The sequence below is a fragment of the Ananas comosus genome, linkage group 1 (assembly GCF_001540865.1).
Source record: "Ananas comosus cultivar F153 linkage group 1, ASM154086v1, whole genome shotgun sequence".
NCBI lineage: Eukaryota > Viridiplantae > Streptophyta > Magnoliopsida > Poales > Bromeliaceae > Ananas > Ananas comosus.
The window spans coordinates 21,560,952-21,584,859 of record NC_033621.1 but is presented as its reverse complement, the minus strand read 5'-3'; the positions used below and the strand labels follow the sequence as shown (position 1 = coordinate 21,584,859).

General features: G+C 36.3%; 2 protein-coding genes across 2 annotated transcripts; one reads left to right on the top strand and one right to left on the bottom strand.

Moving 5' to 3' along the window:
* On the top strand, positions 12 to 5,740 carry LOC109724414 (proton pump-interactor 1-like). The gene is made up of 8 exons (XM_020253269.1): positions 12 to 168; positions 793 to 1,188; positions 1,939 to 2,133; positions 2,550 to 2,729; positions 3,300 to 3,494; positions 3,901 to 4,002; positions 4,088 to 4,618; positions 5,093 to 5,740. The coding sequence occupies exons 2-8, from the start codon at positions 808 to 810 to the stop codon at positions 5,414 to 5,416; spliced, it is 1,908 nt and encodes a 635-aa protein (XP_020108858.1). The 5' UTR covers positions 12 to 168; positions 793 to 807; the 3' UTR covers positions 5,417 to 5,740.
* On the bottom strand, positions 6,797 to 16,377 carry LOC109722465 (vesicle-fusing ATPase-like). Its single transcript, XM_020250537.1, has 21 exons — positions 16,105 to 16,377; positions 15,191 to 15,286; positions 15,016 to 15,100; positions 14,873 to 14,923; positions 13,771 to 13,941; positions 13,501 to 13,655; positions 13,302 to 13,410; positions 13,126 to 13,225; positions 12,981 to 13,036; positions 12,280 to 12,345; positions 12,124 to 12,206; positions 11,437 to 11,570; positions 10,839 to 11,049; positions 9,432 to 9,563; positions 9,292 to 9,352; positions 9,133 to 9,192; positions 8,730 to 8,788; positions 8,462 to 8,549; positions 8,074 to 8,196; positions 7,527 to 7,592; positions 6,797 to 7,180 (listed from the first exon to the last, which is right to left on the bottom strand). The coding sequence occupies exons 1-21, from the start codon at positions 16,284 to 16,286 to the stop codon at positions 7,031 to 7,033; spliced, it is 2,238 nt and encodes a 745-aa protein (XP_020106126.1). The 5' UTR covers positions 16,287 to 16,377; the 3' UTR covers positions 6,797 to 7,030.

Sequence of the window (23,908 nt, the reverse complement as noted above, 5' to 3'; positions counted from 1 at the left end):
AAAACGTATCCCTAAACCCTAATCTCTCTCTCTCTCTATATTTATCTCGAAGATTCTACTTTTAGACCTAAATAAGTTTCCATTTCCATCTCTAACCAATATGTTGTAGAATCTCCCGTAAAACCATCCTCGATTCCGAAGGAGTCGGATGCGAAATCTTTGAATCGAGTGAGGATAAAGTGATTTGATTTACTCCTGTAGCTGTTTCTTTGACGATCTCTGCTTAATTTTGTGGCAATTTTCTTTCTTTTTTTTTTAATTTTAATTCGGTGTTCATGTTTAGAGCGAGGTCATAAAAATGTGTAGAAACTCCCTGAATTGATCCCTCACGTATTTTTCGTTTTTTCTTCTCGATATTTTCTGTTAACTGAATCAAGGATTTTTGAAATCAACTGCTTCAGTTTGTAGTGTTCGCAACATTTAAATTTAGTAGAATCCCCAACTTATGAAAATTACTTAAATAGAAAAGAAAATTTAAAGTTGTGAATTGAATAATCGGTTCCCATTTCGGCGTAATTCGCCTGCTGTAGAAACTGGTAGTTGCTGCTTATGCTGCTTATTGTTGAATTGATTCGCGAGAGCAATTCGATATGAATCATTTGGTTGATATTCACTGGTATTGTTTCTATTTTGAGCGCATTAAAAAAAGAGAGATGGAGAAAAGAGACACATTTATGAGTGGTTATAGACTAAATTATGTCGAATATCATTATTCGCACGGTTTGCTTGTTCCAATTACTAATTCAAGGTTTCTTGGTTACATAGTATTACCTCTTTTTGCACCGTTTCTAGAATCCATGCTCGGGGATGGAGGTTCTCGGAGTTGATATTACATCGTCGCAGCGCAAAGTAGTTGATGAAGAAATCAATCTTTTCCCTACTACGGAAGGCAAAGTCAAACCTAAACCAGTTCAAGGACACGGCGAGTTGATCGAATTAGGTTTTGTCGATACTAAAGATGGAACGAAAGGAGAGAGAAAAGAAGTGGAAGACGTGGCGAATCCCAATACCCTGAAGAATGCCGTGGATGAGTGGCCTGTTGCTAAGCAGATCCGTTCCTTTTATTTTGTCAAACTCCGGCTATACGAGGACCCTAAACTGAAGGCGAAAATTGAACAAGCCGAAAAAGAGATTCAGAAGAAGAACCAAGCTCGTTACCAGATAACTGAAGCCCTAAAAGCAAAGAGGGTAAGCTTCTATGATGCATAGATACTTCAATAACCAGTGTGTGTCCTTGGCACATACCATCCCAAATACAATACTAATCAAATACTTCATTATACACCTGTTTCATGTATATATATATATATTTTGTGCAAGTGAACTATTAGGATAAGGGTAAAAAAAAAGTGGATTTGGATTGGATACTTGTACCCGTAAAGTTGTATAAGTTTTAGAAAGGGGATTAAGACATTCGCTAATGATGAGAGTCCTATTTGGAAGACAATTTTTTTATGAATGTATAAAAACATTCTTGATTGTATTTATGCTGTATAGGCTAAGATATATTTTCTCAATTATATTAGCATAAGCGCATTGAATTAAATATTGCTTTTCCTACGTACATATGTGTATGTGTATGGCGCAAACCATCTAAGGTGTATATTGATGTCTTTATCGATAGCGATTTTTAAACCGGCATGACTGCTTGCATACATGTATGAATGTTATACATATATCCATTTTAGTGTACTGTATTGTTGCCATGTTGGCATATCCGTGTTTTTTCATGTCCGTATCATGTTTCCATCCAGCAAAGGTAAGTGATGCCCTCAGTGGCTTTATTGTTAATAAATTGATTAGGCAAGCATTGAGTTTGATCTTTGTAAATTTGCTAAATTTCACTCTGTTGGTAAACTGGCTTTAATTTGTTGTTGAGTTGGCTATAAATCTATGTAGTGTTCACCTATTTGATACCGAACTTTTTATTTTCTGCAGTCCGAGCGAGCCGGTATAATTTCGCTGTTGAAGCCTTTGACAGCAGAAAAGAGACAATACAGTGAAGCCATGAATGAGAAGATGAAGGAAATGGAGCCTCTTCAGAATGCTTTAGGAAAGCTTCGCAATGAAAATAATGCTGTGAGGGAGAAGGGCATGGGTTTGTGCTCTTCTGAGGAAGAACTCAACAATAGGGTAAGCATGAACCAGTTAAATATTTTATTATCTGACTTTTACATAAATGCCCCTGCAGATAATCTATTTACACTTATACCCCTGTAGAATATGAATTTTTTGATATACCTAGAAAATGCAGTTTTTTACATCGATACCTGTATTTGTAGTTGGAAACATTCCAATTCAGGGGGGTTTGTTATTTTTGTATTAATATACAAGTGGTTTTAGAGAGGGGCATTTCTGTGAGTACGTGCTGCAGAGTAAAGAAATGAAGTATTTGGAAGGCTATATATGCGAAGTACCATTTTGCAGGGGTATATACGTGAATTGATAATTGTTTAATGGTACATATGTGAATTCTCTTCATTTATTTGCTGCTTTGAACTATGGGTGTTTTATGTGTATGTGACACTTTACCTTTGGGTGGTGATTAGATTAAGAGCATACACTATCATATCAGTCATGAAAGCATATCCCTTGACGAGGAAAAACGATTGTTGAAGGAAATCAAACAGCTTGAAGGAACAAGGGCAAAAGTTATTGCAAATGCTGCTATGAGGACGAGAATTCAGGATTCAATAGGTCAGAAGGAAGCAATTCAAGACCAAGTTAAAGTATGTATATCACACTAGAGTGATCTTTTTCCTTCTTCATTGACTATATGATGCCTGTTTGGTCTAGCTTCTGCTTCTACTTACAACTGTGTTCATTTCTAGTAGAGCATTAGGCAAACAAAATTTTGGAGCTTCTTTGTGGCTGGGAGCGGATTTTGACATCCAAAGGCAGAAGCTCTGATTTGGAGCTTCTGATTTTGCTGCTGAGAGAAGTTGTTGGAAAGGATTTTAGTGCAAGAGCTATTAGTGCTTTTGAGGCACTAAATCAGCAGAAGTGGCTTCAAGAAACACTAAAAACTTTATGTTGTTAAAATCATTTCAACTGACTTATGCTGCAGTATGAGAAGAAGATTTAAGCTGCAGCTTTGGCACCCTGATGTTCATTTCAGCTTCCTTCTGTAGCAAAAGCTCTAGATATTTTGTTTGCCAAACACCCAGTTTTCGGAATCTTTTGTTTTCAGGAGTAGAAAAGCTGCCTCAAAAGCCTTGCCAAATCGCTGTTTACTTCCAAATCAATACATTTCGTCGTAAAGATGTGCAACTGTGGTAATTTTGTGTATCTTCTTGCAGCTAATTGGAGCTGATATTAATGAAGTTAAAAAGGAACGAGAAGCAATCAGGGCACAAATTAAGGAATTAGAGGAACAGCTAAAGGCTATCGATGGTGAGATTAGTTCTTTAAGGGAGCAACTTGCATCCATGAATGATAAAAAGGATAAGGCGTTTGGCACCATAAATGAGCTGAAAAGAGCGCGAGAAGATGCAGTAAGTGAGAACTTCCTGTACTTATTTTATATCGTGATGGAATTGTATATGTTGATATGCATTATGATGCTTTTTCCCTCTTTTGATTGTTATATTACTGTAATTAATCAAGGTTATATTGAGGAGAATAATCAACTGAGAAAATGTAGTTGATTTCCTACAAAGAAAATGATATGCTACTAAATTCAACATATTAAGATGGGTTAAAGGTCTCATCTGTTTTTGATCCATTTGAGAACTTTTCTGTCGTAAATTTCATTTAATTCTGAATAATGTGAATCAATTACCCAACTTCTGTTAAGTTGAATGAAGATGGATTAAGAATGGTAGAGTAAATGTATTTGATGATGCATTATTTTCACAAATATTTCCATTTATACTCTCTTTTGCTTTAATCTCGACACAGAATGCATGCTATTACCAAAATCGCTCGCTCCTGAACAATGCCAAAGTACTTGCCGCAAGGAAGGATGTAGCAACCCTAAAGGACTCTCCCACAGTGAGGTGTGCATTTAATATGATAATATCCACTATGAAATCTATCGAGCCATTGCGGCCTTAAAGTTCTCATTTCTTTTTTCCCTTGATGGTAGGTAGAGAAGTTCATGTGCCAGTGGAGCAATAGCAAAGCCTTCAGAGAGGACTACGAGAAGAGAATATTGCCCTCGCTCGATAGCCGGCAATTGTGCAGGGACGGCCGGATGAGAAATCCTAATGAAAAGCCCATAATTCTAGAAGTACAGCAAGCGACAGTGCCAGATACTACACCAGCAAAAAAGACAATAAATCAAGCAAAAAAGGATCCCCAACCTATTCCAACAAGAGTTGATACCGCTTTTAATGAAAAGGTTGTCGACAAAGTGACTACTTCTAAATTGGTGGAAGCACCAGCGAAAATAAAGACGACTAGTCCAGAGGTTAATGTAGATAGTCATGATAATGAAAAGTCTAGGAAAGAACCGTTAAAAGCTAGCGAGATGGATGCTGAGAAGCTGAGAGAGTTGAAACGAGAGGAGGAGATTGCGAAGGCCAAGTTGGCAGAGGAAAGAAAGAAGAAGCTTGCCGAGAAGTCGGCAGCAAAAGCAGCGGCGCGAGCTCAGAAGGAAGCTGATAAGAAGTTCAAGGTATTTGTCCTTCTCCATAAATGGATATATTGCACCAGGGACTCAAAATCTTTTTACGAAGGATCTTCAACCTTTCAGTTTTTGCAATTAGGTCCCTTGCATTTTATTCCAAGTGTACCCTATTCATCCAATTTCTTGGTTAAATTGCATGAAAAGGCCCACGTAAATTTCAGTTGAGGAATTCAAAAAATAACTTACGTAGCACTTTGGTGATGATTACGTGGATATTTGTGTCTAATTTTAGGAAAGAGTTTATTTGAAAGAGTGCGATTGCAATGAAATGTGAAGTCTTATAGCGCAATTGTAATAATTGTAATATCGTGAACTAAACTGAAACAAAGCTAAAATGTTGAAGACCCCTGTCACAACCTATCGCAAAAAAAAAAAAAAAAAAAAAAAAAAAAAAAAAAATCGTTTTACTCTAATAATTTGGTTTGATGAAACTGTAATCTCTATAAGTAAACAAAATTTCAGGAGAAAGAGAAAAGAGCTAGAAAGAAAGCTGCAGCATCGGTACCTGCAACACATGATGATCAGATCGAAGTAGAGATGAAGGTCGAGGGTGTATTAGAAGCTGAAGCAAAAGCAGCAGTTCCTTCTCCGGTCGAAGCTAAAGGACAACAGGAAAATACTAGGCACCGGAACTCACAGAAGAAGCAGAAAAAACTTCCGAAGGTTGTACCGAAAAGACAAAGGTCTCAGTCATATTGGTCGTGGGCCACTCCTGCCACGATAGTCGCATCATTACTCACCCTCATGCTTGTTGCTGTGTTAGGGTACTACTACTTTTCTGCGTGAAACTGAAGATTACTAAACTTAATGGTAGCGAAGCAGTTTAGGGTGGTCTGTACTTGCAATCTCAGTTATAGTAGTTGTATGAAAATACTGATCTGTGTAGATTACTGAAAGGGGTTGTAGTTGTTTTGCTGATACTGACATTTCTGAATATTTTAATAGTCACAGAGATGAATAGATAGTTTGTTTGCTAGATATGTAATATTTGATTTGAGTTATTTGTTGTAACAAAATTTTGGTTTTCTTAATGTACAATCATAAGCTGTGACAGTTGTATTGATTTGTGTTGTAATAAGTTTATGGCTGGTGACTAAGAACAGCTGCATATACTATGATTTGTGTTTTAATAAGTTTATGGCTGGTGACTACGAACGATTACAGATACCACAATCTAGTCCATGGCAGTAAAAAAAGAAAACAAGAAAAATATGTCTGTATCTGGAAAATGAATGAAGGGAAATAAACAGGCCGTTCTCCAAGGGGGAATTTTGCGCTACTAAACTTACAAAATTTTTTAATTATAAGAATAGTCATTTTAAATATTTATTTATAAAATTAGATGTAAACGGTAAATAATTTACTTCTCTTAGAAAGCACTTAAACATAAAAAAAAATTTATTACTTTGAAGAAAGTGATGAATGATTTGCCATATTTAAAGAGCGGTGATACGTCTAATTTTATAAGTAAATTTTTTAAAGTGCTATTTTTATAAATTATAATATATATTCTTTAAGTCTATTAATAAAAAAAATCTTCTCCAAGAAAATGAATTTATTATTACTTTTTTATTGATGGTCAGAGAATACAGTAGCATAGGAACGATATGTACACCTTTTCATTTGACACTACGGAAATTTGAAATAAATATTCTGTTTTTGGGTCCAAATAAAGATAACAATAATAATAATAATTAATCTCCTTTTAGCTTCACAATCCATTATTGAGATATTATCATGAGAATTTCCTAGCGACGAGTCCGTCGATTTTCTTTCACAGTATAAGTGGTTTGAATTTAAAATCATAGAATCACTAGTGAACATGGATTTAATAATTATACACCAGAACACAGCACTCTTCTACCAATAATAAATCTCAACTCGTTAAAAGGAGACACCGGCTGTCTCTAGAGCAAGCGGCAAAAGGCTTGGTGGTTGGTACCCGAGGTCCCAAGTTCGAATTCTAGTTGATTCACATTTCCAGCTAAGTAAATATATTTCTAAATGAAATATATGAAGCAGGATAGCGTGCTAACTATCTCTCAAAAAAAACTCCTTAAAAGGAGGAGGCGCATACACTCTTTGGATTACATCAGTATTAGCAGCCGAAATGAAAGAGGAAAAGAAAACGTTAACTTAAGAATAAGAAACATAAAACAGAGAAGGAGGCTCAATCACCCCACATTTCAAAGTTGCAAAAGAAGAAACAAATAGTTAAAAAAAAAGAGGAGAAAAATCGAGAATAATAGAATGAAGAAGAAAAATGTATACCCCACATTTCAAAGTTGCAAAAGAAGAAGCAAATAGTTAAAAAAAAAAGAGGAGCAAAATCGAGAATAATAGAATGAAGAAGAAAAATGTATTACATTATGTGTGATGTCGGAGAGAAGAATAGAGATTTCAAACACGAGTAGCTACAACATCGCCCAAGATGTCGAAGAAATGAGTAATGCTGATTTTCTCTTTTCCAGAGTAAACAGCTTGTGCGCTCCCGCCGTCCGATCCTTGCGCAGCCATCTCCACGAGCATATATAGCTTCTTAATTGGCATCTGTGGCAAATCCCAAAAAAGGGAAAACGATTAAATAAAATGCGATTTCAAATTTTCACCTCATCATTTTAAGCTAAATTTACTATCTATATGTAATGACTGACTTTAGTTGATCAAACAACTAAGATAAAAATGATCCCCGAGTCACATAATCTGAAGTATTGATAATACGTTATGTTAATAATGAAATATGTTCTCAATTTCGACAGATCTTAGAACTAGCTTTCGAGAGAGAATTCGGCAACAGTGATTTGCAAAACAAGATAAGAGTAGAAATTCAGAATGACATTTCTTCATTTTGGAATTTTAAGTAGTATGGCATATATGAGAGAATAGAGGCACTTACATCATGCAGTGCTTCGGCAGCCGAATCAATATCGTACTCATTGAATACATTGAGATGTAGCAACACCTGCATAGACAAGGGGTATAGGCTAAATATATAATAACTAGCAACTCAGTTGCTCAATGTTGATAGGTAGACGGTTATAAGTAGCAATGAAAGGAGAAATTTAAGGGCTGATTTCATGTTTACCCGATAAGAACAAATTCTAAACGTTTGTCTTTAGAAACATATCTGTACTAACAGAAAACTAACATATAGTAAATAATTGATATCTAAAGGAAAGATGATGATAACTATGCAAAATGAAATTTCTTAATTGTTGGGATCTTTTGATGGTGATTCATGGATAGGCTGACCAGGAAGCACGGAAATAAAGAAGAATATTACAAGAAGGGCAAATAAACATCCTAATCTGGGTTGTCTAATCACAAATCAAGTCATCTTCAATAATCAGTATGGTTTTTTTTTTTTTTTTTTTTGCATGAAAATCAAGCATTTCCACCTAAATCTTATTATTTTGAAAATAGTTTTGTCCTATGATCCTTACCTTTTTTGCATCTTCCTTCTGCAGTTTTGGAACATGGTATGCGACAGCGAATACATCACATATTCCAAGAGACTCTAGAAAGCCCACCTCACTCGTTGTTCCAATAACCAGCAAGTTCTTTCCCTGTAAAAGTTTATTTTATGGCTAAAATCATTATGAATAACAACAAATTATTCTACTCTTCCAAGGATATATGGAGTATGAACATAAATAAGAGCAAAAAAAATGATTACGTTGTTAGAAATAAGAGTCAATCACAAAATGAAATTCTACGTATAATAGAAATAGAAAAACCAAATGGCTAATGACACCTGTATTTGATTTATGTATGTGTAGAACTTGGTAATTTTATTAATTCCAGTGAGATGAAAAGAATAGAAGTGTGAACCTTGGGTGGGAGCCTTTTTAGGAGGACCAATAATGTTTGCGAAATCAAATTTGAAAAGCGTGGGCCGATAGCAACATATTCCAGTAACCTGAAAAAGATTATAGTATCCGGAAAAAAAAAATGTTAAGACCAATAACATTTCTAGTATATGCAATTAAATTTGCTTAAAATATTCTTTCAAAGAAATCAATTAATACTGTATATTACCAAACAAGCTGCCCTTTTATTATACAAAAAAAGGCTGACAACGTAATTAGCCGAGAGTTACCTTTCGATATCATCGAGTATAATAATACTTAATTGAGATTTGTAAGCATCTTCAAAAACCTGTGTCAAGGACACAATGAATTACAACTTTAAAAAAAAAAAAAAGAGGAAACGTGCTATGCCTTCATTGCAAGAAACAAGCAGAAAAAACGAAAGGTTTTCTAAAAATTCCAGTTTCATTAGTGATTATGCAGACATATTATTAAAAAAAAAAATGATCAATGTACAGAATGTTCTAGTTTAGGTGCAAAAAACAAGGAAAGAAAATTAGCTTTTCCCAAATAACAAAAAAAAAGTCTTTTAGCATGAGCATATGATAGCATGGCATCTCTTCATCTAGCGAATTCCCTCAAGTTTTACAATGAATTAGCAAAAGTAAAGTTGAAAGGAAAATTTCTGAAAACCTTGACAATTCGCGCACATTTGCTGCTTTCACTAAGGCCAATCATTGTTTCTGCTGATATCTGTGGTCAGTAAAAAATGAACAGGGTGTCACTAATAAATCATATGTAGAACCTAGAGAGAAGCTGTGTCAACTAATAAAAGACTAAGAAGAAACTTACTATCTTCACATAGGGGAAATCACTATCAATGCCTATTGTAGCCGCCATTGCAGTCTTACCACTATTGACAAATAAGAGTTAGAGAATTTACTCACCAAATATAAAGAAAGGAAAAGAAAAAGATGTTTTGCAGAATATACCTCCCAGATGGACCTTCTAAAAGGCAAGTAACAAGTGGGCTACCCTTGCTTACTTTAACTTGCTCCACAAGAAGCATTGCTCTTTGATATATGTGTTTGTGTCTCTTGCCACAGTCAACTATACCATTAAGCCTACAAAATTTTTGCATTTCGACAGATTATTACATGGTGCTATTGTTCAAATAATCAAGATAGGAATATCTCATTCAACAGTTCAAAGTTAAAAGCAATGAAAATGGTGAGGACGTTAGGGGAAGGTACTAAAAATATCTTTATTATCACCAATACTACACTTCAATCCTCAATGTAACTAGTAAGAAGACTGTAAATAACTAAGTATGCATGGTTATGCTCAATTCTCAGAAGAAATGACATGGACAAACACTGATTCAAAATAAATTTATACAGCTGGTCAAGTTTGAAGCAGTCTGTTCCCAAAGAAAAATCAGCTATAAACAACAGACAGAACCTCCAGGTCGGCATTAATAGTTCTAGTTCTCCACAATTCTTTTGATTTTAGTAACTTGTTCGTTTGATTAATCACTAAGGTATTTGCTCGGACTCATATAGAGCAAGCCCGTGCCACCTCTAGACAAGTATGTCCAATGCAAGGCAACGAATTTGGCACCCATCATACTGTTTGTGTTAAGAGACTTCTATACATAATTACAAAATCATGAAGAGCTAAGCTTCAGCTTTAAAAGACAAGTACCAGCACGAACATCATAGCTATAAGGGCTAATTAGAAATCTAGTCCCTGAAGTCTGACCTTCATTTCAGTTTTGTCTTTATAACAATTTAGCACGGATTTAAGTACCCATCGGCACGAACCATATCCACTATACCATATCGTGCCAACAAGATATCGGCAAGATACAGCCTCCATGCCGATAGCACAATTCGAAACCTTCTTTTCTTTAAATTAGTAACTAACTTGTTCAATAAAGTTTAAAAGATTTGATAAAGATACATAATAAGCAATTAGAATATTTTGTTACTAAAGAAAATAAATATTTTATGCCATTATGTGTTGGCACATATTTATTTTTTGTGATCGGCACGGCTCGGCACGCACTGTGTTGTATTATGCTGCCAAGTTTTCGGCACGATCTCATGCCACGACACTTAAATCCTTGCAATTTAGTCTATGAAGTTTACACAGCATAATAATGAAGTTCTTATGTTTTTAATCTTTCATGAAAAAGAATGCCAACATTTAGACTTGCGTGGAACTTTAGGATTGAATTGCAAAATTAAGGCTTCAAGGACTAACTTGAAATCAAATCAAACTTGAGGGAAGAAATTGTTGCAATCGAAATTACATGAATGAAACTGCAGGGCAAACTTCAGAGACTGAATTTGTAATTAATCATTGACATAATATATGATGAAGAACAATAAATATACCTGCACCGTTGAAGATCATCCGTGGATGCACCAAATGCAGGAGTAATTTCTTGAAGGGCATGCACAAAGTCATCCATTGTAACTTTAATGCTCTCTTCATCCAAAGGTTTAGTAAGATCATCCATGCTTATCTGTCGATTTAAAGCAAATGAGACTGCACTTTTAACAACACCTTCAAGTTCGGCTCCACTGTAATTCTTTGTACGTGCAGCTACATTCACAATAAGAACACATAAATTATGAAGAACTCTTATGGTTTAAAAAGTACAACATTCAACAGTCTTTGAAAGTTATATAAAAGGACATCAAAATGCAAGAACATAATGCCTAATGGGAAGGGGTGTTCCAACAGTCAATGCTTTACAGAGATATAAAGCATAAATGGCATACACAATATATATTGTAAAAAAATATTTCCTCTACCCATCTATGTATATTAATCCTCTATAAAACAAATACCAGAAATTTCATGTAACTGCTTAAATCAGAATATCTTGAAGTTTTAACATTCGAAGCAAACATTGTAATAGTATAACAAATTAAATGCAATGGGAGCGCTTGAAGCACATAAAGATAAGGAAAAAGAACAGGCACATACCGAGCTCTTGAAGGCTTACATCTGGAGAAAGAAAAGAATTCTCCTTCATCTTATTTGTGTGTATTTGAAGAATTTGCAAACGGCCATTTTCATCAGGCAGGTTTATTTCGACATGAACCTCTAGGCGCCCAGGTCTAGAAAAAGAACATGCCAAAGAATAAATAATCAGACGGATGCTTTTAGAAAAAAAATAAACGAAAAAAAGTTGAACTCAGGGAACTGCAAAGAAGTAGAGCAAGATATTTATGAAATTCACAGTACTCTTTTAAAAGTCTTTTAACATCTCTCACTATATATGCACAGCAATTTCATGAGAGAGAGAGAGAGAGAGAGAGAGAGTTGAATCCAAATCAATCGGCAAGTACGTCTCCTTTATCCCAAACCCAACCACCCCAATTTTTTTCTTCTTTTCGCACCCTTTGCCTCACAAAATCAATTTACCTATCACCAAGATCTATCAAAAAGGAAAATAGAAAACAATTCCCCCCCCCAAAAAAACTGAACTAATATTTCCATTATTAATTAATTCTCTACCTTGAAGTCTCACAAGTAAGGAATTGCATAGTGTAATTAGATCCAATTTTCAAGTCTAATGTTCAAATATTTGATGGTTATTATAGTTTTGTGCTACTATAAATATCATACAGTATCGCAATTTAAATTGATCTAGCAAGGTGATAAGCTAACCTTAGCAGGGCTTCATCCAGTAAATCCTTTCGATTAGTCATTCCAATAAGCAATACATTGTTTAAAGACTCAACACCATCTATCTAAAATGCGAAAAATTAGTTAGTATTCTATAAAATCCACTTGAAAAAGAATATTAAATTCAAAATTACTTACCTTTGTAAGGAGCTGATTCACAATGCTGTCATGTACTCCTGTTCCATCCCTTGTTGACCCTCTGGCCTGAATTCAGATGAGTGTTTAGTATATAATAACAAACAGCAAAGTCAACAAATCAGAAATTATGTGCCGCCCTACGCATGTCACTAGAACCAATGTCAATGGGCTAAAAATGTCAAGGTGCTCTCAATGTACATTTATCCATTATTTTGAAACCACAACTTACTATGCAACTGTTTGCCTGGCAATTAAAATAGCTTCTCTATCCGAGAAGCAAAAGCTAAGAATTTGCACCCTTCACCCCCCCAAAAAAAACCTGGAGTGTTTCTAATGTGGGAGGTAAAAAGAGCTTCTGGACCAAGGTCCGTATTCAGCAAGAAGCTTCTGAACAATATTCATGAAAAACAGGTGGAGCATATTTAACAGTTGTACTCTGAAAGCACTGGTGCAGAATCATCAGCAAGGGTGAACAAAGTCTATATTTTAAAGGTTGCTTCCAGCTTCACATAAAAGTTCACTAGCAAAAGAAGCAATATCATCTCTTTGGGGATAATAAGTCGAGCGACACATACAGGAAGAAATTTATAAAAAATATGCACAAAAATATAGAAGACCTAGAATCAGGATAACTATAACGCTCAGTTACAAAACAAATTAAAGAATAAGAAATGGCAAGAAACAGGGCACAAGATTTAAACCTTACAAATAGCATCAATTTCATCAAATATGATTACATGGAGGTCGCTCTGATCACCTGACAATAATAGTATGCATGAAATACAAAAACAACAAGGAAAATAACTGCAGGAAGATACAGAAGAGGATTTTTACAAATCTGCATACCTTGAGTCCTCTGGTCATTTTCAGCATCTGCAAATAAGTCTCTCACATTTTTCTCTGTTTCTCCAACATATTTGCTTAATACTTCAGGTCCATTTACAATCTACAATTTAAGACGGCAAGTTTAGGATTACATAATCCTCAAGAATGAAGAAGATAGGTTAAAAAGAAAATCCAACCTTAGGTTCTTTGCCATTCAACAATTTCCCTATTTGGCGGGCCATAAGGGTCTTGCCAGTACCAGGAGGTCCATAGAGTAGCATTCCCTTAACATGCTTGATACCCAACCTGGAAACCATAATCATCATAATACATTGAACAAGATACTCGACTCCATAAGTAGTGGTCAAACTGCCAACTTGATGTCAAGAGCATTACTTATTAACAACATGAGGAGGAAAAACTCGAGAAGCAAATGCTCTTCGAAAGATGTCTGTGAACTCGGCACTTAATCCGCCAATCCCCAATTTTTCCAAGTTAAACTCTTTCTGTTTGAAAAGGTTGCTACTGGCAGCTTCACGTTGGTTGATTATCTGTATGTATGAATTCAAACACACACACACACACACACACACACATGAATACATCAAGAAGTGATGTGACAATAATATTGTGCACAAGAATTTCATAAAAATCAAGAAAAAGGACCTTAATTCCCGAGTTTGAAGAAGCTTCAAATACAATATATGTGTCCATGGATATCATTCCTCTATCCAATGGAGTAGAACTTTCCTGTCCCTCCAGCATAGCCTGATTGACTGTAAAGATATAGTTTATCCCATAGAATTCAAATGACACTCTTTGACCAGTTGTCATAACCTGCAAACCATAGATAGGTTTAACTATATGCTTTAATTTTCAAAATAGCCAATAGGAGCATGATACACATATATATATTAGGGAAGCTAAAATGAGCTTAAGGGTTCTCAGAGTAGAAGCTGAAATCGGAACATTTAGTTCTAGAAGCAAACCATAGATAGGTTTAACTATATGATTTAATTTTCAAAATAGCCAATAGGAACATTTACTCTTTGACCAGTTGTCATAACCTGCAAACCACAGATAGGTTTAACTATATGATTAATTTTCAAAATAGCCAATAGGAACATGATACACATATATATTAGGGAAGCTAAAATGAGCCTATGGGTTCTCAGAGTAGAAGCTGAAATTGGAAAATTACTTCTAGCAGCAGTAGGAAGGTGTTGGCTATCTACACGTTAAAGCCGTTAGGGCTTTCTCTGAATACCTCCATTCAAAAAGCACATGCGCAAAAGCTAACTGAATAGGCTCTTATGCTATATAAGAATTCGGTCAGAAAGTTATTTAAGGCATGGTGCAATCAATTCACTCCAAAAAACATGATAAACTTAAGAGAGGCAATATTTTACACATATAATATAACACTGAATCAAAGACAAGATTCATGATGGTGATTGTGCCCAAACCAAAATAAACATTAAATTAGGCCAAACAGTAGTGATTTGAACAGAAACTCGTAGATTATAAATGCTATAGATGGACATTCCATGAATATATAGTATTCATGATGAGCCCACCAACTTCCCGGCGAGATGCCTACGGTTAAAAACAACCGACATGTCAAGATCCAAATTCGAATTGGTTCCAGGTCCTGGTCAGAGACCACTGTGTTCGCGCTGGCGGTCCAACAAAGAGGTGTAGTTTTGGCCTACATTCATCAACAGAACAAAAACATAACAAGCGATGACAAGGAAAATGGACACCTTACCTGGTCAGTAAATCTTTTCCGAAGTTGCTGAGCAAGAAGAACAGCATCTAACTGCAAAATAAACAGAGGTTCACATGTCAAAACACCAATTAACCTAGCTTGCATTACTTTCTTAACAAGAACTTTTAAAAAATTGTTATTACTTGCTCAGTTCGATTAGCCCTTCCTTTAACGAACTCCAGCTCCAATGTAAGAAATGCCAGATTGAAATTATCAGGAGGAACAAAACTGAAAAGAAGTATATTGGAAAGAAAAGATTACACAAAAAGTATATGGATGACTTGATTCAACAGAAATAATGAACCAGAGTTCTTGTACCTCGTAACAGATAATGAATCACCAGCAGAAACTTTTGTTTGCCTACGATGGATCGCATTTAGGGCGATGTGACAATCAGGAACTCCAGGATGATCAGTGTGATTTTGTTAAGGATCATCACAAAGCAACTTGATACAATGAAACTGAATCGGATTGATTAAGAGAGACAATACCAAACAAATTTTTTTCAAAAAACCCAGGATTCTTTAGCACTCTTAATGCCGTTCAACATTTCAATATGGTAAAGCCATATGGAGATTTCCTCAATAGAGGCCATTTTAAAATAGACTTCTCAACTTTTTTTTTTTTTTCCTGATTGTCAATCCTCGACATTTATAATTTTAATTCGACCTATTTCCTAAAGTGAATTGAGGACTTGTTAAAGTTAATGGCTATGTTAGATATCAGCGTTAAAAGTTAATAAAATTCACATGAGAATAATTTAATCTAACCAAATGGCTGTTAAATAAAACAAAATTCCTAATTTGATCAATGAAATTAAAGCAAATCAAGAAAATCAAAAGTTGAGGAGCTCTCAATCAAAAGCAAAAAACTAATTTGTGCGTCCGATTCCAAAAGGACTACAGTTGAGGGGGTCCACGTACAGCTTTTACCTCACAAGTTTTGCATTCAGGTCCCTACCATTTTCTCCTATTGCAATATGAGAGTTTTCGTTAATTTCCTCAATTTGATCTAAATCACCATCTAATCAAATGTTGGACTCCTTTGATTATTTAGTAGCTTCGATAACATTTCCGTCGAGTCAAAAGAAGGATTCGAAATGTAAGAACTAAGATTACAGCAGAATCGTGCATCAGATCAGCCAAAAAAAAACCCCGAAAAATATAAAGAATTAAAGGGAAAAAGAAAGAAATTGGGATCGGAGAGGAGTGTGAGGGGTCGTGAAAGGATATCATAGGGTGAGAACGATGGAATCGCCCACCATTGCTAGGGTTTGGCTCGATCCGGAGAGGGAGAACCTCCTCAGATCCGCGGCGGAGCAGTAGGCGAGGTTGGTAAGGGCGAGTTCCTGGCTCGGCGTGCTCGCCACGATCATCATCGTCGTGCCTCCGCCGTAGCCTTGACTCCCCGCCATTTTCGAGGAGGAGAGAGATATGTAGGAGACGATGGATCGATGGATCGATCGAGAGATTGAGATCGAGAGAGAGAGAGAGAGAGAGAGAGAGAGAGAGAGGAGGAAGAAGGGAAGAGTAAGAGAGAGGGAGCGCGTTCGATTCAAAGGTTTCTTCTCTGGTTAATTACAATAAGATTAGCGCGGGGGGGTAGTCGGTGACGAAACAGAAGGATCTCTGATTTCACATGTAGTCGGCGCCGAAAACGCCGTGGCCGCCGACTTCTATGTGTTAACCCTCAAAACATGTTCAAGGTACTACCAGCATAAGTCGGTGGCGTAACGCTTTCTTCGCCGACTTTTACTGATCGTTAGAGATACTATTCGTTAACTAAACACCCATGATTGCCGAGCTCAAACTACCTAGTTCAATCTAATGATCTGAGTCCAACTACTGTAATCCTACTAGTGCGAGGCTTTTGTTCTTTTAACTCATTTTTAATGATAGAGTTTTTGAACCGACGATTCAAAATAATTAGATATGGCTCGGAGTATTCGACATATTTAAAAATTACGTCTCATAAATTTTCGTCAACGGATATTGTATGATTAAAAGGGTTTCAAAATTGACGAATTTAATGACCAGTATGAAGCATTTGCTCATTTAACTAATGGTGAAGAACGACTCAATTTTGTTGAATTCTTTATAAGAAAGGTTATTTATCATCTACATCAAGGTCAACAATTCTAATCTTGAATTAAAAATTTTAATCCTTTATTTCTAGAAATTTTTCTAGTTGTGGCCCTTCATTAATTTAGTTGCTACTTAATACAGTAATTATACGTAGTTGCCCTTGTAAATTGTTAATTACTACCGCTTTATTTTTCTTTTTGGCCATTTAATTCAACAAATATCTAATCTACAACTTTTGTGGACTCTTAAAAAAAAGTCCTCTCTGATCATGATAAACAAGGAAATAGATCCAAATTACTGTTTCACATAAAAAAAGAATGCCCAATCAAAGATAAGTAATATAGCATTGGTTATGCAAATTATAAACATGTACAAAAAGAAAAAGAAAAAAATAATATTAAAGCTAGACAACTTAGATTATAAAGCTAAGCTCCATCTCGATGCTTGTACAAGGAACTTTTTTAAATATGTAGTTGCCTTTTACAAAAAAAAAAAAAAAAAACAAAACAAAACAAAACAAAACAAACTTTATGCAATTTATACTTGTTCTAATTTGTGTCAGAATAAATTTTACATTCGGAAACAAACACAGTTATCCTCTAGTTCTATAACCAAATATAATCTAGGTAAGTTTAGTTGGCGAACTAAATTTTGGAGAACAACTTTTGTTGTTCCTGTGAATAGGAGAATATTCCGGTACATGATAAAATAATTATAAATTTGTGTTTGAATGCATTCAGGGATATTCTAGAGGATAACCTTAGTAGCGTTTGGATAAGAAGTCTAGAGCAGTGTTTAAATATATTTTTAAAAATAAAATAATTAATTTATATTATATAATAAAATTAAATATAAATATATTATCATAAAAATATTATTTATATTAATATATTTATTTATATATCTATTTATCTAATAAAATAAAAAGAAGAACAAAGTTGTTCTTAGTTCTCCTAAAAAAATTTTTCATTGGGTTGTTACAGACCAACCCGCTTTGATCGGAACAATCTGTTCCCCTCTGTTCTTTCACAGTTTGATTACAAATTCGGAGATATTCGGTATTGTTCCGGAATATCTTCTCCACCAAACGCAGCCTTAGATGATTAGGTAATATGTCATTTTAATTTAAAACATATTGGATACGAGTTTCACATGTCACAACATTTAGCGGAAAGGAAAGGTAACTTTTTTTTTTTTTTTTGAGAGCTGATACTAATGGTTCATATTTTACTAGTACCAGATGAATTTTTTTAAAAAAAAATTTGCCCCAAAATAAGGGAATATACATTACCTCTGTCAGGTGAGAAGCTGTTAATATCAATTCCCTTTCCTTTCAAAGCAAGTTGCAGTGCTTTCACATGTTTGTTTCCACCGAATCTTTGCTTTGTATCTTCGAAAAGATTCTCTATTACTCAAAAAGAAACTTGTATTCCTTTGTATTGATTTCTACATCAATCCAACAGTATTCTAACATTATGAATTTTATACTGACCGTTTCTAGCGCAAATGAAAAAATATTTTGATAGTTAGTATGCAGTTATTTAATACTTTTAGCTGTTAGACTATTTGGTTCCACAAAAAAGTGTGAAAACAAAATTCGAGAAAAAAGTTCTTTATGAAAAACTCTTTTCTAACTTTTAATTCTGTCTATTTGGTTAAAAAAAAAAAGGCCTTTTTGCATAAAAAATTCACTTATTTTGGGCTTTTGCAAAATCGGGTCACCTTTTTCGTTTTTGCAGATTCGGTCCACTTTTTCAGCAAACTGACCAAAATACCCTTATTACTTTTTCTCTTTCCTCTTTCTCTCTCCTCTTCGTTTCTGTCGTTTTTTTTTTCTTGCCGAAAAAAAAAGAGACGGACCGGACCGTCGCCTCCCTCCTCACCCTCCTTCTTCACCGTCGTCTCCCTCCTCACCCTCCTCTCCACCGCCCGCGACCTTCTCCTCCTCTCCCCCGCCGCCGCCGCCGAGCCCACCCCCACCGTCGTCTCCGTCGCCGTCGCCGAGCCCACGGCCATGGCGGTGGCGGCGAAGGCGGAGGAGAGCGGGGGGGAGGGGAAAGGAGGGGGTCGCGCGACTCCATGGCCACCACCACGCTCTCCTTGAACGGCACCGCCCCGCCGTCGCTGTCGCCGTCGCTATTGGCGCTGTCGTCGTCGTCGTCTTCCACCTTCTTCGATGCCGCGTCGTCGAGTATGGAGCCCGTGTCGGCGCCGGGGGGCTCAAAGAAGAGGCGGTCGACGTGCGCCGACGACTTGATGCCGCGTATCACGCTCTCCGACAACTCGCCGTCGCACTACTCATCGTCGGACGGCACTGTCGACAGGCTGGTTATGTCCCAATCGCGCCCCTCGTCCGACGAGTTGGTGAAGCGCGACTCCGGCGAGTCCGGTCGGTACACCGAGTTGGCCGTCTTGTACATGCAACCCGACGACGGCGAGGCGGAGAAGAAGACGACGGCGAAGAAGAAGGCCTAAACTAGATGCGGAGGCCGAGGCGGAGAAGAAGACGACGGCGAAGAAGAAGAAGGGGAGGCCGAGCGGCAAGGCGCAGGAGGGGGAGGCGGAGGCGTAGCCGGCGCTGGCGCCGGCGCCGCGCGTGTTCTTCTCTGTCGGCGCCGCCATCCTCCCGCCGCTGCACAGAAGCCGCCGACCAGCGAATGGTGTAATAGTGCAAATGGTGTAATGATGTAATGGTGCAAATGGTGTAACGGTGTAATGGTGCAAATAGTATAATGGTGTAATAGTGCAAAATTGTAATGGTGTAATGGTGTAATGGTGCAAATGGTGTAATGGTGTAATGGTGCAAATGGTGTAATGGTGTAATGGTGCAAAATTATAATGGTGTAATGGTGTAATGGTGCAAAATTATAATGGTGTAATGGTGTAATGGTGCAAATGGTGTAATGGTGTATGGGTGCAAAATGGTGTAATGGTGTAATGGTGTAATGGTCCCCATTCCTCGCCGGCGCCGGCTGCGCCTCCGCCTCTCCCTCCTGCGCCCTGCCGCTCGGCCTCCCCTTCTTCTTCTTCGCCGTCGTCTTCTTCTCCGCCTCGGCCTCCGCATCCAGCCCGACCCCGTTCGCCGTGGCCGCTGCCGCTGCAGCGACGGGATCAGTCCGCAGCGGCGGGGGAGATGAGGAGGGGGTCGCGGGCGGTGGAGAGGAGGGTGAGGAGGGAGGCGACGGTGAAGAAGAAGGCGACGGTGAAGAAGGTGAAAATTACACCTTTTGAGTAATATTTACACTGTTTCTATTCTTATTGTACTTTTTCAGATGTAAACTGCATTCATTAAAATGAAAATTATACTCTTTAAACGAAAGTTGCAGTGTTTTCCTCTTGTTGTACCATTTTTTCTCTTGTTACATTATTTTTTATCTTAAACTGCACCATTTTAAGAGATATTTATACTGTTTCTCCTCTTGTTGCACCATTTCTGTGTAAATAAGAGAAGAAATAATACAACAAGAGGAGAAACTGCACTGTTTTAAGAGATATATCTATTATTTCTCCTCTTGTTGCACAATTTCTATGTAAACAATAGGAGAAATAGTGCAACAAGAGTAGAAATAATGCAAAAAGAGAAGAAACTGCACTATTTTAAGAGATATATCTACTGTTTCTTCTCTTGTTGCACTGTTTCTCCTCTTATTGCACCATTTCTGTGTAAACAATATGAGAAATAGTGCAACAAGAGGAGAAATAATACAATAAGAGGAGAAACTGCACCCCTTTAAGAGATATTTATACTGTTTCTCCTCTTGTTGCACTGTTCTCCTCTTGTTGCACCATTTTTGTATAAACAAGAGGAGAAATAGTGCAACAAGAGGAGAACCAGTGCAATAAGAGGAGAAACAGTATAAATATCACTTAAAAGGATGCAGTTTAAGATAAAAAATAGTATAACAAGAGAAAAACAGTGCAACTTTCGTTTAAAGAGTGTAATTTTCATCTTAATGATTATAATTTACATCTGAAAGAGTGCAATAAGAATAAAAACAGTGTAAACATCTCCCAAAGAGCGTAATTTTCGTTCAAAGAGTATAATTTTTATCTTAAAGCAGGAGTTTACATCTTAAATAGTACAACTTATAATTTTTTTGCAATTAACGATGCAATTTCATCTTCATCATTCTTTTTATATAATTTTTTTTTATTTTTTTTTCTGTTTTTTCTATAAATTTTTTTTGTCACCTTCTCTGCCAACAGCTACGGCGCCGGTGACGATACCGCTATGGACCCCCCGCTCCAAGGCTGTAGCGCCACAGTGACCTTTACGGTGTCGACGTCGGTGCCGGCGAAGATAAATCGTCGTCGGAGGCAGCAGAAAATGAGGGAGAGAGAGAGATGAGAAGGACGGGGAAGGGTGAGAGAGGCGTCGTCGTCGGAGACGGTGGAGAAGAGTCGGAGAAGAAAAGAAAAGAAAAAAGCAAAAAAAAAAATCGCGGCGTGGCCTTAACGGGGTTGGAGGCGAGGAAGGTGGGGGGTGCATGGACGAGGGCAAGGGCGAGGGCGAGAGCATGAGGGTGAGAGGCGAGACGGACCGTTTTTACCTCCGCTCCGCCTCCGCTCTGTCGGCGAGAAAAAAAAAAGAACAAGAGAAACGAAGAAGAGAGAGAAAGAGGAAAGAGAAAAAGTAATAAGGGTATTTTGGTCAGTTTACTGAAAAAGCGGACCGAATCTGCAAAAACGAAAAAGATGGCCCGATTTTGCAAAAGCCCAAAATAAGTGAATTTTTTATGCAAATTGGCAAAAAAATAAACTAGTTTTTTTGGAAAGTTTTTTTTCTCAAATTTTAGGAAAAGCTAGTGTTTTCGTTTTTTTGATTTTTTTTTTTGAAAAAATGAAATGAAAAAAGTTTCTAAAAAAATAGTTTTTAACTCTTGAAAACGGGCGTAAAGCTGGAAAAAGATTTTGCATAGAAAACTTTTTTCTTAGAATTTTTTTTTCCACACTTTTTTCAAGAACCAAATAGTCCTAAGCCGATTTCTAAAATAAAAGAACAAAGCGGATAGCATGGTTTCTATAGTTAAAATATAACATGCCTTCACTTAATTATCCTTTCTGATCTATTTTTGGTTCTATTTTCAGCGGCAACAATCTCTAACGATGAGTTCGACTAAGGAATCGATATTCGGTATCCGGGGATCCCACGTTAGTAGTTTAGTTGCTTCACATTTCTAGCAACCTTTAGCTTGAGCCTCAAAACTAAGAGATTTAATTTGACGCTTCTAATTCCAGTGCAAAAAGAAGTTGCGAAAAGAAGACTTAAAGCGACGCTACTTCTCATATCGCTACTCACACATCACTTTTCAAATTGCAATGTATTACCCAAAAGATCGATTTAGTAAAAATAAATTTAGAATTTTTTAGCAGTTTTACTTGCGTGCATGATGAATATTAGGTAAATATGTTGCGTAGAATGATTGAAGAAGAAATGAACAAGGGAACGAAATAATAGACATGAATAAATATCCTCGCACACATGCATGATGAATATCAAGTAAAAATATGCCATGTGGACTAACTAAAGAAGTAATGAAAAAATAATGAAATAATATACAGAAACATATACTCATGGTCACTCACATGTACGGTGAATATCAAGTAGGTATGCAAACGGATCTGGGTTGGTGGAGCTCCCGTCCCGATCCGCTCCGAATGGAACAGTAAATGGGAGAAAATAAACGGATTTGGGACGGGAAACGAAGTAATTTTTATAATCCGGGACGGATTCGAAGCAGGAGAAATTTTGAGCCGCTCAGAATCTGCCCCGTATCCGTCCTGAAAACTATTTATATTTTAAAAAATATCCCTAAAAAATAATGTAGTTACAAAAAAGTCCAAAATACAAATAATTTAGTGCTCTCATTTTTTATGTACTTGAAACTTTTGAATTTTACTTTGAATTGTGATTGATATTTTTAATTTTTATAATTAATATTGTTAATTATATATATAATATTATTAAAAATTATTAATTTATATNCTTTGAATTGTGATTGATATTTTTAATTTTTATAATTAATATTGTTAATTATATATATAATATTATTAAAAATTATTAATTTATATTTTATAAAATATTAATAATATTATAATTTTATAAAAAATATTAGTTGGCGGGGGCAGATTCGGGGCGCCGACGGAAGGTAGGTTACGAGACGGAGCGGATTATGGGATATATTTTTTAACTCGTCACAGATTCGGGACGGAATTTACTAGTCAGGGCGGGAGGTGGGGCGGGGTTCCCGCCCCTAGATCTGCCCCGTTTGCATATCTAATATCAAGTGAACATAATATATAGGCTGATCGAAGAAGTGGTGAGAAAGACTGAAATAATATAGTAGATAGAAAAATATGATAGAATTACAAATACAGGAATCAAGCTTAAAATGTCCTTCAAAACGGATTGAGGGGCCATAGGATTTACTTTGATACTATGTTATCCAAAAATCGATCTTGTAAAATGCGAACTTGAGTTACGTAAACTCAAGTGATTTTACACCAGGCGCATCCGACTTCAACTGGATGTTTTCTTCAATTAATTTATCTTGCAAGATAACTGAACAATTTTAATTTAAATCCGAAATTTATGAATGTGCAAGGCTTTTAAAACATAAAATATATTTCAAAACTCCAAAGTTTATTTTACATTAGAAAGCAAAAAATGAGGGAACCGAAAGGAATCTAATCTACGAACTCTACCTTCGATCTATTTCTATATACTGTGTGTGATATTAGAATAGCTCGTCATAACATGTACCGTGTCTCAAATTCGAAACTTATTTTATTCATTCCCGCTAATACCATAAGAGATTGTTGCTAAAATTTCAACAAACTACCACCAATATTCAAGAATTTAACATGAATTCAATAAAGAAGCGCAGTGATCAATTTGTACCCCTATTATCAATCACAAATCAAGTAGTATCAAAATGCGTACATATAGTTA